Source organism: Accipiter gentilis, chromosome 30 (genome assembly GCF_929443795.1).
Source record: "Accipiter gentilis chromosome 30, bAccGen1.1, whole genome shotgun sequence".
Taxonomy (NCBI): Eukaryota; Metazoa; Chordata; class Aves; order Accipitriformes; family Accipitridae; genus Astur; species Astur gentilis.
The window spans coordinates 4,063,938-4,080,940 of record NC_064909.1 but is presented as its reverse complement, the minus strand read 5'-3'; the positions used below and the strand labels follow the sequence as shown (position 1 = coordinate 4,080,940).

Sequence of the window (17,003 nt, the reverse complement as noted above, 5' to 3'; positions counted from 1 at the left end):
GATTTTTAAAAGTGCATAAAAGTCAGTTTCTTGGTCTTGCTCTTTCTTCCCAAATAAATCTAAAACTCAGAAGCTTATGCAATAAGCATATAAGAGTTGGCAGGTCTAAAGACAACCTGCTTTAAGCGATCAAAGCTGAGGAGCTTAACCTCTTCTCCCTTCCTACCTGCAAGCATTTTCTAGACTTTCTTCTGATGCAATATTCACTCCAGATTAATTAATCTCAAAAGAGGTATTTAAAAAATGATTTAACTGAAAGAACTTTCTTTTAAGATGACTGCTAGTAACAGATGTGCTTAAAAATACATCAGAAAATTAGGTACGTTTCTCACTAGGACTTCCAGCCTTGCGTGTCTAGCTCCAGAGTGCATGAACACCAACTTATTTTTATTGCTTGTACAACCAGCACAACCCTGGCCACAAAAGGTATCAAAATAAGTAATTAGTACAATAAAAGAGTCCAACGCTCAGGCTTCATTGCACAAACATTTAAACAGAGCAAATAATTTCTTTTACAAATGTGTTTCTCTTGTATAAGAATAATTTTGTACAGAAAATAGCTCTTTATACATTTTACAGAAGTACACTAACATTTAGATTCTCTATTAATGGATAATGATGGAATGCAATTTAAGATTTCAGTTATGTTTTAGAGTCACCAAATATCATCACACTGCAATACATCACTTCTCTAATATCCTTAAACTGCTTGACTTATCAACTATTGAGTCAAGACAGTGAAAACATTACTAGAACCATGTTTATTGGCAAACACTCAAGTATCTTGAAACTGTTAGTTATGAAATACGTCCTGAAATTAATACCGTTAACTTAAGTGTCAAGGAATATGAACTTAAACCTTAACAAGGCAGCATTACTTGCTCACTCAGATTATCCTGCTGGCTAAAAACCAAATTGAACAGAAGCTTTTATATCAAACTGGTTTACTGTTAACGTGACCTTCAAAACAAGATAGCAGAAGCTACTCTAGTAAATGCTATACAGCATTAATACAACATATAAATGTAATAAAAATACTTTCATTTTCTTATGAAAACACCATGGAAGGTAAAGAAAAAAATCAGTCAAGATAAAAAGTAAAACTGTGAAGGACAAGAAGAAATTGAAAAACACATGTATATATATTTATACATAAAATGTAAGGGTATGCTAGGAAGTACATATATTTAAAAATACTCAATTTCTTCAAAGACTGTGTTAAAGTCCATAGGGTATCATGTGGACCTTAAACAAACCACATTCAAACGCTTTTCTTCTACAATTGCTGTTTCAAGCACATGTACTCATATGCAAATTTCCTTTGCAATCAGTGGGAAGGTAAGGACATTTATCCTTGAAATACAAGTATATGCAGCAACCTTTTCTTGCTTTCTATGTATTTTATAAGTTTAAATACAAGATGTAAGCAAACAAGTACTATATAACCCAATGACAGAAAACCTGAAATTTAGATTGTATATGATCCATTTAATATTCATACACACCTACTTAAGAGTTTGCCAGCTGTACCCTATATGAGTACCATTGACGCTTCCATGCTTCAAGATTCAAATGGGTAGCTATGTTTAGTCAAACATCACTCTCGCTCTGAGTTAGCCAGTCTCTTAACACATACAACTTCCAAATAAATTCAGCTGGAACTGGTACACACCTCTCCTTCTCACAGCACAGAGGTTGATATGAGACAGTAATGAATCACATTATACTGGTTCACATTTCCACATAGTTAGAAGGAGAAACAAGCCCCCTGCAAAACCTTATTCCAGTGATTTTGCAAATTCTGCATAGTCAATGTATCCATCATTGTTCTTATCATCATCTCTTAAGACATCATCTATTAGACTAATCAGCTCTTCTTCTTTCATTGCCTGGGTATGCTCACCACCTTCCTACAAAAACAAAACCACATTGAACAGTTTAGCAGTGTTTCCCATCTAGTGGCACATACAACAGATTACTGACAAATAATTTTTTGTTAAGCTATTCACATTTGGTGCCTAATTTGGCACTAAGTTTTACATAATCATTTATACCGATATAAGCAATTTTCACCAGGCACAAGCTATGTAGTCCAATTTCTCTGGACTTCAGAATAAGCCCTCTGTATCCAGCTAATATCCTTAGCCAAAAGTTCTAAAAGCTGAATAGCACAGTGTATAGTGATGGAGAATAATCTAAAAGATGTATTCTTAATTTGGATCTTGATGTCATATAGACATTACAGTTTCTATACAGTACAGAAACATCTTCCTTGCAAAATGCAGAGCTTGACAGTAACAGAGTAGTGAAAAAATCCAGCACTGTAGCTTAATGTCAGTAAAATTCTTAGTAACACCCCTTACAAACAAAGGGGAACACAAAGAGGTGCCTCTGCACAAGAAACAGCAAGTCATTATTCTGTTCTTGGCTAGGTATTTTTTTCCACAGCAGTACGCAGGAAGTTATGCTACTCTGAATTGTGACTTCCAAAAGGTCAGTACAAGATAATGTGTTAGTATTGTCTTCGTAATCATTGTATCCTCCTACTTTGTCCTTAAATGTTCCTAACTGGAAAGAGAATTTGCGTTTAGAAGGCAGCAGACTGCAACTGGTTCTTCTAACACTACTTTTGTGCAAAAGGTCTCTTACCAGTTTGTGTAACCACAGCACTAACAGTTTGGAGTTGAAAACAGCAGCCTTAAAACCTCGAACAGCATGGTATCGCATGCTATTTCTACAAACCTTCATGAGCATTATCCTATTTTGGATAATTTCCCTTTCTCCCCATCCCTGCCTCTGTATCCCCTCTGTCAAATAATTTTCATTCTACAGTCCTTCCTCATAAGATCTACACTACAATGGAGACTTCTTGAAGACTGCAATGTGACATGAAAAGCTGTGATAAAGCTAGCACATTTATAAATCAAACCAAAACTATCGGGGGAAAAATAATCTTATTTTCAGGCAAAACTGTAACTCCAATCAAGATGTATTGTAACTGTTCCATTCTATTGCAAGCTGCTTTTAGCGAGTCAGAACTGTTTCCAAACACACATGCCATTAGAAAATTCCACCTACCTCTTTGTGGACGTGTGATATAGCAGTAGCAAGCTCTAACCCATCTAACAAATTATTGCCATCATAATCATGCATTTTGAAGTAATGAAGCTGCAACTCTTGTGGAGACATCTCAGATTCTGGTTTCTCAATAACACCTTCCAAATGTTCCATGATGTGGCTAAGAGAAAGAAAAGAAAAAAAACCAAACAAAAAACCCCACAACATATCCATCAGTTAATATTTAATGCTCTGTTTACATCAAATGTAGTCTTTGATCAAACAGTCAGGTACACAGGAAATACTGTATCTCTAAAAGCACCCTGGACAACCAGGGCAACCAAAAGCTACAGTTTTATACTAAGATAAAGGGAGCACAAAGGTTGTTTCTTACGGGTGCTGTAGTAGCCTCTAATACCTTTGACAGCTATTTCTGTTTCTTCTGGCCTACTTAGCAGGTTATCAAAACAACTGAAGCAGTGCCCAAAATCTCCTTTTGGCTGCCTTCCAAAGCACAGGAACTGAAGGAAGATCTTTCCCAGTCAAACATGAAGTATTATAGGGAGTTTTATTTGCAGCTACAACTGTTCTGTCTGTATGAAGAAGCAAATGAGAAAAAACCTCTCACTACCTGGTCAGAGTATGATTTTGTCTAAAGTATGTTGATCTAGGTAAGCAGGATTCCTGTAAGAAACCCTTTATGACATGAGTAGGGCTAAAGGCTTCAGAGAGACCTTTCTAGGTCTGGTATCTCTACAAACTTAGTGAGCAACCATATCTCATATCTAACTCCAGCTAGTCATACAACACCCTGAGAAAAAAATGGTGCCCTAGGCTTAAGTCCAACTCATGTAACAAGACAGGAGATAAGCAAATCATTAAGAAGCAAAGTTTACATTTTTAGAACATGGAACACATACTCTTTATCTTGTACCAGGTTCTTATCAAGGCGAATATTTGCATGTTGACTCTCTCCTATGTGTTCCTCAGCTAAGGCAGAGATGAAGAACGCAGCCAGAAAGCAGAACAGCAAATGTATTCTACTCCTTTGGGCCATCATGATCTCCTACAAAAAGGAAAACATTCCCCCCCCCCAAAAAAAAAAAACAGATGAAAAATGCAATCTACTTTCAGCAGATATACAGAGTGCTTAGAAATAAGCCCTCTAAGTTCTAGAATAGAAGAACTCGCTTCATTTCAAACACTTAGCAAGCAGAAGACCAGAGAGCTCCAATTAAGAATTTCTTTGAGGGTCCCTACTTCAAGGAAGTATGCAGTAATTTTCAGAGAATGACTTTTTTTTTCATGCGGCGAACGTGCACCCTTTAGCCGTGCTCGAGTCTTCACACAGCTTCCAAACCAACCACGCCAGCTTCAGGCAGACCTGCCCCGCAGCAGTGGGAGCAAAGGTCGCTTACGGTATCAAAGGGGCTACATCTAATTAGGAGATCTATTAAGACGGCGTGCCCTAAATAACGTACGACTTTAAAACCGCAACGGTCAGTGCAGCGCTTACTTCACAGGCAAGTGAGCCGCTAAGGCCCTTCGGCGGGGCGAGCGGAGTGCCCGACCCCGGCGAGCAAAGGAGCCGATCGTCGGGTTCGGCTTCCCCCTTTCTCTCCCGCCTCCAGCGGCGCCCGCTGAAGCAACCCCCGGTCGGCAGCCGGTTCGGCACGGAGGCCCCGACAGCTGGCGCCGCGCTGGCCGCGCACCGGCCGCCTCCCCCCCCGCGGCTCCCCGCCTGGCAGGTCCCTTGGGGGAAAACCTCGCCGCAGCGACGAGGGTGGGCCCACCCCCCCCCGCAACACACCCCGCTCCAGCCTCGGCGGGCGAAGGAGCCCCGCCGCCGCCAGGATACGCACCCTCCGGCGAACGGCCGCCGCACCGTCCCTCCCGCGGGCTCCGCGTCACGAGCAGGTGGAGCCGAGCTCGGGGCAGGGCAGCCACCATCCCCGGCGTCACCTTTGACCCGACGCACGCGCCGCGCTCCCGCCCCGCCCCGCCCCCCCTTCCCGCCCATTGGCCGCACCTTTCCGCCAAGCGGGGACTACGTCACCGCTCCTGGAATTCCACGTGGAGCCCTCGCTGGGGCGCAGGTGGAGCGCCCCGCCCAGCGCGGGGCGGGGCCCCGGGCGCGGCCGCTGAGGTGGGCGCGCAGGGGCGCCGGTCAGCTGCGGGAGGAGAACCCCCCCCCCCCCCTTCGAAGGGACGCACCGGGAGGGTCCAACCAGCAAAGCCCTGGGCGGAGGGTGGGTGCCTCCGGCGAAGCCGAGAGGAAGGGGGGCGGCGGGAAGGGGCAGCGTAAGCCCAGCGTGGTGCCCGCTCGTGGGGCTGTACCTGGCCACCCCTGCTCTGCACAGCTCCCGTGGGACCTCTCACCAGCCCCTTCCACAAAGGACCAGCTGCGCTTCTCCTGCCCCACTGCTCTTTTGGGAAGCGCAGCGCCGTTACCCTCCGTAGTTTATAAATCGTTCGTTCTCTTTGCTTCCCCCTTCCACCAACCGTCAAAGGTCTCGTTATTTTTACACCCGATGTTGAAACAGCAGTGGCTTTCGCCTCTTGAGGTCATAACCCTTGGAGCAAACTCCGACCTCGGAAAGCAAAGTGGGCTTTTGGCTCGTTACTCAGGCCTCAGGTGCTAGCTGGTTACTCTGTGCTGAAGTCGCTACGGAAGGGGGGCAGTGGCTGGCGGGAACAGCTGGCAGAAGAGGCCCGAGGTTTAGGTGACTTCCAAGGGCTTTGGTAAGGGACTGCACCCCTGGCCCTTCCCACCGAGGCAGGGAGTCCCGGGGCCTCAGTAGCAGGTCAGCAAACGCACCGCCACAGGGGTGATGCCCGCCTTCCTCGGGCGCCACGGACCCGCTGCGTGTGGCAGGCCCAGGGCAGTCGAGTAGGCACGGTGCCCCCAGCGGGCCGCGATGCCGGGACACGTGTTGGGGCCGGGCGTCAAGTGAGAGGCGGCAGGGAGGGGCGGCCGTGAAGGAGTCCCCCGTCCCCGGTCGCAGGCCTCGGGTAGGGAGTCGCCCTGCCCGCGCACGACCCGCCGGGCACCGGGCGGGGCCGGGGCCGCCTGTCCGTCCGCCCGCCCGGAACCGCGGCCCCGCACATGCACCGGGCGCTTCCCGGGCGCTGCCGCTGGGGACTCCCAGCCGGGCGGGGCGAGACGGGCCCGACGCGGCGCTAAGATGGCGGCCAAGGGCTCGCACTCGCACGTGAAGCTGGAGGGGGAGATCGAGCGGTGCCGGGCGGAGGGGCACTGGGGGCAGCTCCGACACCTGGCCCAGCAGCTGCTGTCGCTGGCGCGGCCCCCGCGCAAGGTGGCGGCGGCGGCGAGGGGCGCGCAGGACGCGGGTAAGCGGCGGCGGGGCGGTTGCCGTTACCGGACCGCCCGGGCGCGGGGCGGCGGGGCCGGCTTGTCGCTCCGTGCCGCTGCCCGGGGCTCGGCACTCCCGGCCCGGTGGGTTGACGTGGGCGGGAGCTGCAGCTGCTGCGTCTGCCGGGGTTGCGGGAGAGGGCTGGGGAACGCTGGGGTGGCGGCGGAGGGAGCGGGGCGTCGCCCGGTGTCCCCCGTAGGCGCCCCGGCCCGGCAGCGGGAGGGAGGGATGCCTAGGAGAGGCGGCGGGAGCCCAGGAAACGGCGTTCAGGAAGATAACTCTGTGCTTCCTCTTCATGTCCGCGCTTCCGAGCCCCTCGGGCTGCGAGGAGCAACGCGCTGCTTGGGGCTCTCAGTGGGAGTAAGGGGCAGCAGCGCTTGCTCGGTGGCTTCTGTGCGTTTGGGATGTTGCCCTCCCCTCGATAAGCACCTGGACGCGGGTGGCGGCTGCAGTGCTCGGTGCCTGCCTTTATTTTAACAAGCTCGGCTGTGCTGCGGACAGGCTACCGACCGAAATCTTCCGTGTTTGGAAATATCTCTCTTCAGCTTCTCAGTACGTGTGATGCCGATTCTCTCATGCCCTGTCCCTGCCCTCTTCTGGATGCCCTTCTTATTATCTCCCTCCCATTTCTGAAATAGGGGATTGCTTTATTTAAAGGCTTGGGCTCATCCAAGTATCCTTTCACATGTAAGACAGCTTTCATAAATAATAAATGTATTCTTTTTTTTCTGTTACAACACAGTACTTTGCTTCTTTTTAAATGAAATGGTCTGTGAGAAGTGAGGCAGCCTAACTTAGAAATACACAATTCTGTGTCTGTAGTCAACAGCAGTAAGATGTGAAGAGGACCTGATCCTAGCCACCGCAGTGGTACAAGAGGTTCTGCTGCTGAAGTCAGAGGAGCTATTTCTATGAATAAATACACTTCTTTAGAGGAGTGTTTCTAGGATATGGCCCTAGAGTTAATTGAAGCTTACTGGGGTGCAATAAACTTCAGAGTGGGAAAGCATGGTGGGGGGAAGATGTCGGTAGCTTAATACGTGTTTATTTATGAGGCTTTCCAAGTGTGTACATGATGCAGATTGAACACTGTGTTGAGAACCACATGGCTCAACCTTTGAACTTTTGTCAGGTTTCAGCAGCGCTTCCCAGGTGCAGAGATCATCATGCAGTTTGGGGGTATTAATAGTTGAAGAGTTCCTGTTAGTTTGTTCCCTTGTAATTAAGAGGCATAACAGTATGATTGCTGTAAAAGCATTTGTTAATTTGCTGCTATGTCATCATAACTTGCTAGTTATGAAAGTTATGAATGCTTTGTTATTGCTACAGAACTTCTCTTCCAGCAAGTGTCTAGCTACAGTTTTGTGTTTCTAGAAACAATAGTGTGTCTGGATGGGATTTTTTTAATGGTGGTATTTGCTTTGAGGGATTGTGTGCATTTATTTCTTAATTATATATGGTCTTGTGTAATTCCTTAAGTTTGGTTGAGAGATTAGTGATTACCTGAAACTTTTCAGTGTTGTGTAGAAATGGTTGGATGCAAGGTTGAGGGGGGAAATATACTTGAACGTTTATACTTCCCTTTTTATGTACCTATACTTTGTTTATGCAAGTTAGTTGTAGACCTGCAACTGCACAGGAAGATCTATGGTTGTAATTCAATATGCAGCTGAACACTTAAGCCACAACAACAAAAAAATCTAAAACAAAAAAAACCCCCACAAGTTGATTATTAATGCTGTATGTAATGTACAGGTAGTAAGTAGGCATAAGTTGTCCCATAGACTGAAAATAAATATATATACTATTGTGTTTCCTGCATTGTAGAATTTCAGACTTTGAAATGTGAAATATATATGAAACGTAGGGCTTGGCTCTTTGATTTATGAAGACTTTCTTACCCTGCTTGACCCACTAGTCAGCTGACTGAGGTACTACTTTTATGAATAAATGAACTGCAGAACTGGACCCATCATGCAGGAATTCCACATGAATTATTTTTTTTTTCTAGCACATGATTGCAACATCGCATGATCCGTCATGCTGTATCCAGTGCTACTACCTACGTTTGAGTTTCGCTTCTGTGGAACTGTGAACAGGAATGGATTTTAATGTAAAAAGAATTTTATGTGGCATGTTAGTTGTGTCATTGGATCAAGCCTTCTGTGGCTTTAGTAATAGATGTCTAGAATGTGTTTAAATTCTCTATTTTTACTTTTTTTCTGTGAATTTTCAGGAAAATCTTAAAAATTTCTGATGTGGTTACTGTTCTGCAGTAAAATTCATAGCTTTTGTGTAGTCCAAAGCATGTATTTCATGCTTGCACATTTGTAAATCTAAAGCATGCACTTAAATATTTGCCAAGATTGGTCTTATACTTTTGAAAGTAAGTTTTGTAATGAAAATTCTTAACTGTTATATTAGTGACAACACAAGAATGAACTGTGCTGTCAAAATTAAAGGATTCATTAGGGAAAATCTTCAAGTTAAAAGGAAATGTTTCAGTTTTTCATGGGAAACATACAGTTTCCAATACCTAGAAGTTAATGTAACTTTTTTCTGTCTGAGTTACTGTTTCTGTGTCTCAAAAGTGTGTTGCTTTGGCTTTGTAATGTTATTTATCAGCAGTATGGCATTAAGTGATGTTTCTTGTTGGTTGGTATGTGCTTTCAGAGGACTATGGGAGTATGCTGCTTGCAGAGGCTCTGCTGGAAGAATGTTTGAAGGAAAAGTTTGCCAAACTGAAGGACTCCATTCCACTGACAGAGAAGAATGAGCCAAAACTGAGTGAAGCTAAACAGTATCTGACCAATATCTTAAGCAGAGGAAAGCTACGAGTAAGTGGGCTCTGTGGTCATAATGCCTACCAATTGGATGCTTCTTTCATATGATTATTAGTCTAATACATGGTGTTGGTGTTGCCTGTTCATGTCCCTGTATTGTAAGTATTACTAATGGGATAGTAATTTAATATGTCCTTGCAGCATCTTCTGTTGGGAGACTTGCTTTTTCACATGCAACCAAATTACGTACTACAAATACATATTCTGTTTATTTTTTATTAGAAAGAAGCAGGATAAATATTTAGGAATTCTCTGGGGTGGTGAGGCATGGCCACATAACAGTGCTATCAGGCTAGCACAGCAGAGTGACCTACTGCTCCTGGTCTGAGGGAATTGTGTACACCTGGTCAGTTCCAGATCAGAGGTAAAATGTGCCGCAAGCTGCTGTCAGGCACCTATGGTTGTGGTGTGAGTCCCAGGATTATAGCCTTCCATTGCTTTCAGTCTCTGCCAGAGAAGTTATGCGAAGTTATGCTTTTATTTTATTTTGTGGTCTGGGTGTGCGGTTGGTAGCTGCCTGTCAACTCAGCTGCAGAGCTTAGGAGTGTTTTAAGACTCTGCCTCGATGGCTGCTGCTGTGTTGGTGTCCTTGGACACACAGTTGCATAACTTGCTTTAAAAAGATGAAGAATTACAACAGCCTGTTCTAGACTTGTATTACTTTTGGTGCTGAAACTTACAGGCTAGTTAGCTTGGAAGGGTATGTTACACTTTTTTCATGTTAATTTCCAGGGAGCAAGTGTGCAGTGGCTTTTCTGGGGGATTTCCTTGCTCTTAACTTCTTGAAAGTCGGCTTATTTAAAAAGTAAAAAGGAGGGGGGGGGAAGGAAAGGGAGTCTATCCAACCCTCTTTCTTTATAGTTTAGCCCCAGTAACAGCCAGAACCACTGAATTCTTCCAGGTCTTGGTGTTAAGTTTGGCTGCATGAATTGCCATTACTATTTCTTTGTTCATGGTGACTTGGCTACTCATGCAGCATTGACCTTGTGTTGACTGCATGTATGAAAACAAAAATGAATATGAAGGCTTAGGAACCTTTTCATGCTTTCCAAAGCATAAAAAGGGTCTGAATAGTTGTATTTTACTGAGATTTTTTTGTTACACAGATTTGTATGCATGTTTTCAATCCTTAAGAAATGAAACAAATCTTGGAAATAGCAGGCATGCTTTCTGGTTTTCTACTGTTGCCTGAAAATTCTTTGATAACTTAAATTTTGGGAGCTTTCCCGCTCTTTAATTAAATGTACAGAGGAGAGGGGAGCCCTTGACTAAAAAGTGATGCTTTCTGCCTAGCTTAAAAGCAGGGAATTTTCTTGGTGTGTATGTAGGTAGTTTTGACAATGCCAGACTTTTATCTGCTATCTGTGGCTGGTGAATCAATAGAGTAGGTCAGCTGAGGTGGGTTTTAAGCTGTCTGTTTCCAAACTGAACTCCAGAGTAGTTGCCTGAACTTCGTTGCCTGCTGCTCTCATGAGCATAGCCCTAAGATGTCTAGACACTTAAATCCTTCCTACTCTGGTCTGTGGAGCTAGCAACATTGAGAGGAAAGCATTATGAATCTGCTTAATTTGTTTTGAGGTACCTCATTCTTGCTGTCTGGTATTTTACCATGTAAACACTTTTTTTTCCTCTCCCCGCTCCATTTCAGCCTAAGTATATGACAGAAACTATGCTGATCCTAGGAAAGCTTCATTATGTGGAGGGATCCTACAGAGATGCCATCAGCATGTATGCAAAAGCAGGAATTGATGACCTCTCAACAAAAGATGAACCTCTGTACATGCTGCGTTTGGTAACTGAAGCCTTTGTTATTAAAGGTAAAGGACCACATATGTATATTTGAAGTATGCTTTGTTGAAGTTGAAGGTTTTCTCCAAGTGATTTGATTGGAGCAGAGTTAGGGCAATGTTGTGTGCTTTAGAAAATCCAAGTGGGTATGGTGTGTGTAGTTTGAACTTAAAGACATTATGGAGTCTTAGTCCATGGTTTTTAAACTTGGCTGGCTTTTAAAGAAAAGCTTGAAATTGGAAATCTTGTGGTAAGTGTTGGCTGTAAGTCAGTAACACACTTGAACTTGCATTATCCATTTTGGGAAAATCCCAATTCAGCCAAGTGCTTGATTTAGGCCTGTGTTTTCTCTTAGAAAGAGTTCATCTACTTGTAAATTTTAATGATTTCGGTGAATTAAGCAAGGATGATGTTTCCAAGTTTTTAACTCTGGACTAACAGAATATGTGCTTTCAAAGCAGGTAGTATTATTTTTGCAATGCATGTCACATGGTATCAGACCTTATGTACAAACAGGAATCTCTCCTCCCCCTTGTAATTCTACGGACATTGCACTGTTTGAGAGTGCAAAAACTGCCTCTACGTGTAGTGAAATTGCATTTCCTTTTTGAGTGGGGGAAAGGAAGACCCTAGTCAGTTTTTGACTTGGTGGGTGGGGGGGAAAGATCAGTAATCTTCTACTTCATTTGCTTTCAGTTCCTTTATAAATGTTGCTCAAGTACTGCTACCTATCTACTGCTTTCTACTCTTTTCAGCATGTCCACCAGCTAATTAGGTGAATGAGAACTCTGATGATCAGATACCTTCAACTGGTATGTAACAGAGTGAAACCAAATCAACCCAAATTACTGTTTGACTGGGCTGCTAGTATTACTGATAATAATTTGGGTGTTTTATGATGTCATACAGTCATTCAGCTTTTTTGAAAACCTGTTTGTGCTGCTTTGCTTGTTTTGATTTTGTTTTCTGTGGCACTGGTTGAGTCTGCTTCAATAATGAGCTTTTGTGGAGCAGGACTAACTTACTTGTAACTCAGGCTAATACTTGCATAGTGCAGAGGAATGAGTAACTGCCAGTGCATTCATAGCAGTGTATTTGAGAGCAACTATTGGTGCACTCCAGAGTCTGAAGGAGATGCACTGTCCTCACTGGGAACTGGATAAGGCACTTGGTGAGGTGTGAGTGTAATGATAAGGTATGCATGAGCACTGATGGAATAACACTGTTCCTGTAAGGCCTCTTCTATCATATTCACTGCCTCACTTGAATGTGAAGGTATTGGGGGTGGAGGTGTTTGCCTCAGAGGATCAGGCTGTAATTTTTTCTTCCATGTGGTTTAGCACGGAATGTAAATATTGTGTTGCCCCTGTGTTTGTGTGTAAACTGTAAGGAGCCCCTGCTATTGCAGAGCAACCTCTGTGTATTACTGTTCCACAGTTTTATATCCTCCATGATGATTATTTTCAGATTAGCCAAGATTATCAAGGGTATAGTAAGTCACTTGGTGTTCTACTAAAGTTTCTGACACAGAAAAGTCCAGCAGAATGGAGCTTGTCCAGCTGAGTTTGGAGAGGGCACTCACTGCTATGATCACTGTTCCCCCATGGCATGTGCTCAACTTCTCAGTCTTAGAGAAATAAGCCCTTAAATGTTAGAAATTTATACAGGTAGCTATAGCAATAGTGGTGTGGATTTAAAATTTAATTTCAAACCATATCTGTCCAGGCTAACTCTGCAGGGCAAATAACAGCATGGAGTTGAATTATTTAAAATTCATTTATACTTTATGCTAAAGGTTTTTCTTATTCCCTGTTTTCATTTGGTATGTCTGCAGAAATTCTGTTGATCCATACCATATTATTGCATTTGGTTGAACTACTGGCTGCTTATCAAGCTGAAACCTTCTTTAAAGATGAACTTGAACATCGCTGGTGTCATGGTTTAACCCCAGCCAGCAACTAAGCAGCCACTCACTCACTCCCTGCCCTGGAGTGGAATAGGGGAGAGAATTGGGGAAAAAAAAAAAAAAAAAAAGTAAAACTCATGGGCTGAGATAAAGACAGTTTAATAGGACAGAAAAGGAAGGAAATAATAATAATATAAAAAAATCAATAATAATAATAAAAGAATTGGAATATACAAAACAAGTGATGCACAATGCAATTGTTTACCATTTGCCAACCAATCCCCAGTCAGTTCCTCAACAGCAATCTGCCCCTCCCAGCCAACTCCCCCCAGTTTATATACTAGGCATGTTGTCACGTGTTAGGGAATACCCCTTTGGCCAGTTTGGGTCAGCTGTCCTGGCTGTGTCCCCTCCCAACTTCTTGTGCCCCTCCAGCCTTCTTGCTGGCTGGGCAGCAGAAGCTGAAAAATCCTTGACTTAGTCTAAACACTACTTAGCAACAACTGAAAACATCAGTGTGTTATCAACATTATTCTGTACTAAATCCAAAACACTCATAGCTATGCTAGCTATGAGAAAGAAAATTAACTCTATCCCAGCCAAAACCAGGACCGCTGGTAGTAAAATTTTTGCAAGGATCATTTAAGCAGCAATCCAGAAAAGCCACTCTCCTGTCTTTATTTCAAGGCAGAACTTAGGTTCCCTGCTAATTTCTTATTCATGTTTTCAGTAATGGGAGGAAGCTGTTGGTTTAATAGAATATCCCTGTTCACCCAGCATTAGTTAAACACCAGAACTTTGTCTCATTTAGTATGAACTTGAAACCACTTTGGTTTTGTGTAGTTAGTACTGCTGGGTTGTGCCTATATGCAGAATGGCAGTATAGGTTCTCAAGCACTCAGGATTATGCTGGAAAGGTCATGGAAGAAAGAAGACTCAAATTGAAGGCACTCACACTTACCCTTTTACAGTTGGAAACAAATAAAAATGTAATGAGAAAGATCTGGGATACACTGGGAGGAGCTGCATAGGTGAAATCAGTGGTAGAAATGAAATGTGAACCAGCAAAACTGAGTTTGCTTTTTTTAGAGCACCTTTTGAGCTCCACAACACTGAAGGTTGGACATTGAGCTAAATCTCTGGGGTCTTCCTCTGAAGGTCCATAGCATGTAGTAGGTTCATGTTATGCTAAGACGCAATATGGATTTGCACCCTTGTGATTGGACTGCAGAAGTTGGAACAGGGAAAAAGTTTCTTGCTTACCTTGCTCAGTAGACTTCCAATGAAGGTGAGTATCGAGCAGTAAACATTGATGTTCTTTATAAATGCAGGGACTTGAGCAGTTGACAAGTAAAAGGAGAAATGGCAGAGAGGGCACGACTCTTCCACTCTCCATCATCTATCAGCAATCCTGGTCTACAGGGGAGGTCCCAGAGGACTGAAGGCTTGCCAATGTGACTCCCATTTACAAGAAGGGTCAGAGGGAGGATCCGGGGAACTACAGGCCTGTCAGCCTGACCTCGGTACCAGGGAAGATTATGGAACTGTTTGTCTTGAGAGAACTCACATGGCAAGTCCAGGACAAGCAGGGGATCAGGCCCAGTCAGCATGGGTTTATGAAAGGCAGGTCCCGCTTGACCAACCTGATCTCCTTCTATGACCAGGTGACCTGCGTAGTGGATGAGGGAAAGGCTGTGGATGTTATCTACCTCGACTTCAGCAAGGCCTTTGACACTATCTCTCATGGCATACTCCTTGAGAAGCTGGTGTCTCATGGCTTGGACAAGTGTACTCTTTGCTGGGTGAAAAACTGGCTGGATGGATGAGCCCAGGGGGTTGTGGTGAATGGGGTGAAATCCAGTTGGTGGCGGGTCACAAGTAGTGTTCCCCAGGGCTCACTATTGGGGCCAGTTCTGTTTAATATCTTTATCAATGATCTGGATGAGGGGATCCAGTGCACCCTCAGCAAGTTTGCAGATGACACCAAGTTGGGAGGCAGGGTCGATCTGCTTGAGGGTAGGGAGGCTCTACAGAGAGATCTGGACAGGCTGGATTGATGGGCTGAGGCCAATTGTATGAGGTTCAGCAAGGCCAAGTGCCGGGTCCTGCACTTGGGTGACAGCAACCCCATGCAGTGCTACAGGCTTGGGGAAGAGTGGCTGGAAAGCTGCCTGGCAGAGAAAGACCTGGGCGTGCTGGTTGACAGCCGGCTGAATATGAGCCAGCAGTGTGCCCAGGTGGCCAAGGTGGCCAACGGCATCCTGGCCTCTATCAGAAATAGTGTGGCCAGCAGGAGCAGGGAGGTGACTGTTCCCCTGTACTTGGCACTGGTGAGGCTGTACCTCGAGTACTGTGTGCAGTTTTGGGCCCCTCACTACAGGAAAGATATTGAGGTGCTAGAACATGTCCAGAGAAGGGCAACCAAGTTGGTGAGGGGCCTGGAGCACAAGTCTTATGAGGAGCAGCTGAGGAACTGGGGCTGTTTAGCCTTGAGAAGAGGAGGCTGAGGGGAGACCTTATCGCGCTCTACAACTGCCTGAAGGGGGGTTGTAGAGAGGTGGGTGCTGGTCTCTTCTGTCAGGTGGCTGGAGATAGGACGAGAGGAAATGCTGCCTCAAGTTGCAGCAGGGGAGGTTTAGGTTGGATATTAGGAAAAATTTCTTTACTGAGAGGGTTGTCAGACATTGGAATAGGCTGCCCAGGGAAGTGGTTGAGTCACCATCCCTGGAGGTATTAAAAAAACAAGTAGATGGGGTACTCCAGAACATGTTTAGTGGGCATGGATGATGGTTGGACTTGATGATCTTGAAGGTCTTTTCCAACCTAAATGATTCTATGATTCTCAACTGGCTGCTTCTTCTTGTCCTGTTTCTAACTCCCTGCATTGTGAGGAGAGAAGTTATGTGGACACTGTGAGTGGAGCTCTGATAACAGTTAGATTTTTCACTATGACTAACCTCAATGGTTAGTTAATATGTGGTTGGTCTGTACTTGTCTCCTTCCTGCCCATCCTCTGTGAAGTTAATTCCTCCTGAAAACCTCTGCTTAGTTCACAATGATGCAAGCGGTTCTGAGTGTTGCATAAAACAGTACTAAGCAAACTATCTCTTATTTTGCTTCTGATTCACTTGGGACATGTGGCTTTGTTACCTGGTGTTGTCCATTTGAAACAAGCAAATAAAAAAGACTTTGGAACAACATTTGTAACTGCCAGCGCCCATTGTTTTCCCTCTGTCTGTGCTTGCTGCAGAAACCCTGCAGAGATCTCTGCTACCAGTGGATAAATATTCCTGGTAGTAGGGTAGGTCACAACCTAACCTTTGCAAAGCACAGTATAGTTCTAGTCAGGGTTTCAGCATACCTAAATTCTGACTTTGTAGGAAGGCTCCTATGTTGTTGCAATGTTTGTTGCGCAGCCTTTTTTCCTGCGCTGTGTGAGAGCATGCTGAGAGAGCCGTGTTAACTGAGGGAGGCTGTTGCCAGTCTGAGTGGTGAAAGCTCAGGCAGGGCTGATGTGGCGTGTGGCTCCTATCTTTGTAATGAATGGTAATGAGGGTTTTTGGCTTGCAGTCAGGATGCGTAGCATCAGAGCTGCAGCAAGGTGAGGCAGCCCTGTGCAGAGGAGCTCCCTGTGTTCACCAGATCAGCTGTCAGGCCAGGCACTGTACTACTTTCACCTGGAGTGGGGTAGTCTGAAGACAGGTAGCTACCTACATCTGTGCAGCAGTGACATAGGATTGCAAATGGTATCTAGCTGTTTTTCTAGTGAGTTAAAGCTTTAATAGTCCCACTGCCTCTTTTTTTATCCTTTTCTCCCAGTTCATCCTGCAGTAATTTTTGTGTTATTATTGGCCATATTGAGCTCAGGATGGGTTTAATTTGTGCAGCTCCAGTCTGAACTCTCTATACAGTCAGAATTTGGCAGTTCTGGGGTGATTAATCACCTCTTCAAATGGTGTATGACATGGATGAAGTGCATGGTATTGTACAATACAGTCTCCTCTTTGGCAACTGTGAGAGAAGGTTGTGGACTAA

The 17,003-nt window shown here is 44.7% G+C and overlaps 2 protein-coding genes across 9 annotated transcripts in view; one reads left to right on the top strand and one right to left on the bottom strand.

The window, feature by feature from the left end:
- Window positions 1-473: 473 nt before the first annotated feature.
- MCFD2 (multiple coagulation factor deficiency 2, ER cargo receptor complex subunit) lies at window positions 474-5,029 on the bottom strand. 3 transcript variants are annotated; one of them, XM_049833765.1, is made up of 4 exons: window positions 4,920-5,029; window positions 3,978-4,123; window positions 3,079-3,238; window positions 474-1,910 (listed from the first exon to the last, which is right to left on the bottom strand). In XM_049833765.1, the coding sequence occupies exons 2-4, from the start codon at window positions 4,115-4,117 to the stop codon at window positions 1,779-1,781; spliced, it is 432 nt and encodes a 143-aa protein (XP_049689722.1). In that variant the 5' UTR covers window positions 4,118-4,123; window positions 4,920-5,029; the 3' UTR covers window positions 474-1,778. The 3 variants fall into 3 exon arrangements, with proteins under 3 accessions (XP_049689722.1, XP_049689723.1, XP_049689724.1); XM_049833766.1 differs by having other exon boundaries at window positions 3,978-4,120; XM_049833767.1 differs by lacking the exon at window positions 4,920-5,029 and adding an exon at window positions 4,868-4,899.
- Window positions 5,030-6,236: 1,207 nt separating this feature from the next.
- The window catches only part of TTC7A (tetratricopeptide repeat domain 7A), a 182,317-nt gene continuing 171,550 nt past the window's right edge, over window positions 6,237-17,003 (top strand). For 5 of the 6 annotated variants that reach the window (XM_049833714.1, XM_049833713.1, XM_049833712.1 and 2 more), the window contains exons 1-3: window positions 6,237-6,408; window positions 9,105-9,268; window positions 10,923-11,091. In XM_049833714.1, the coding sequence (XP_049689671.1) occupies window positions 6,243-6,408; window positions 9,105-9,268; window positions 10,923-11,091 (499 nt within the window). In that variant the 5' untranslated portion in view covers window positions 6,237-6,242. Of the gene's footprint in view, window positions 6,409-9,104; window positions 9,269-10,922; window positions 11,092-11,827; window positions 11,875-17,003 lie in introns of those variants that run through there. The other variant, XM_049833718.1, reaches the window with a different exon arrangement.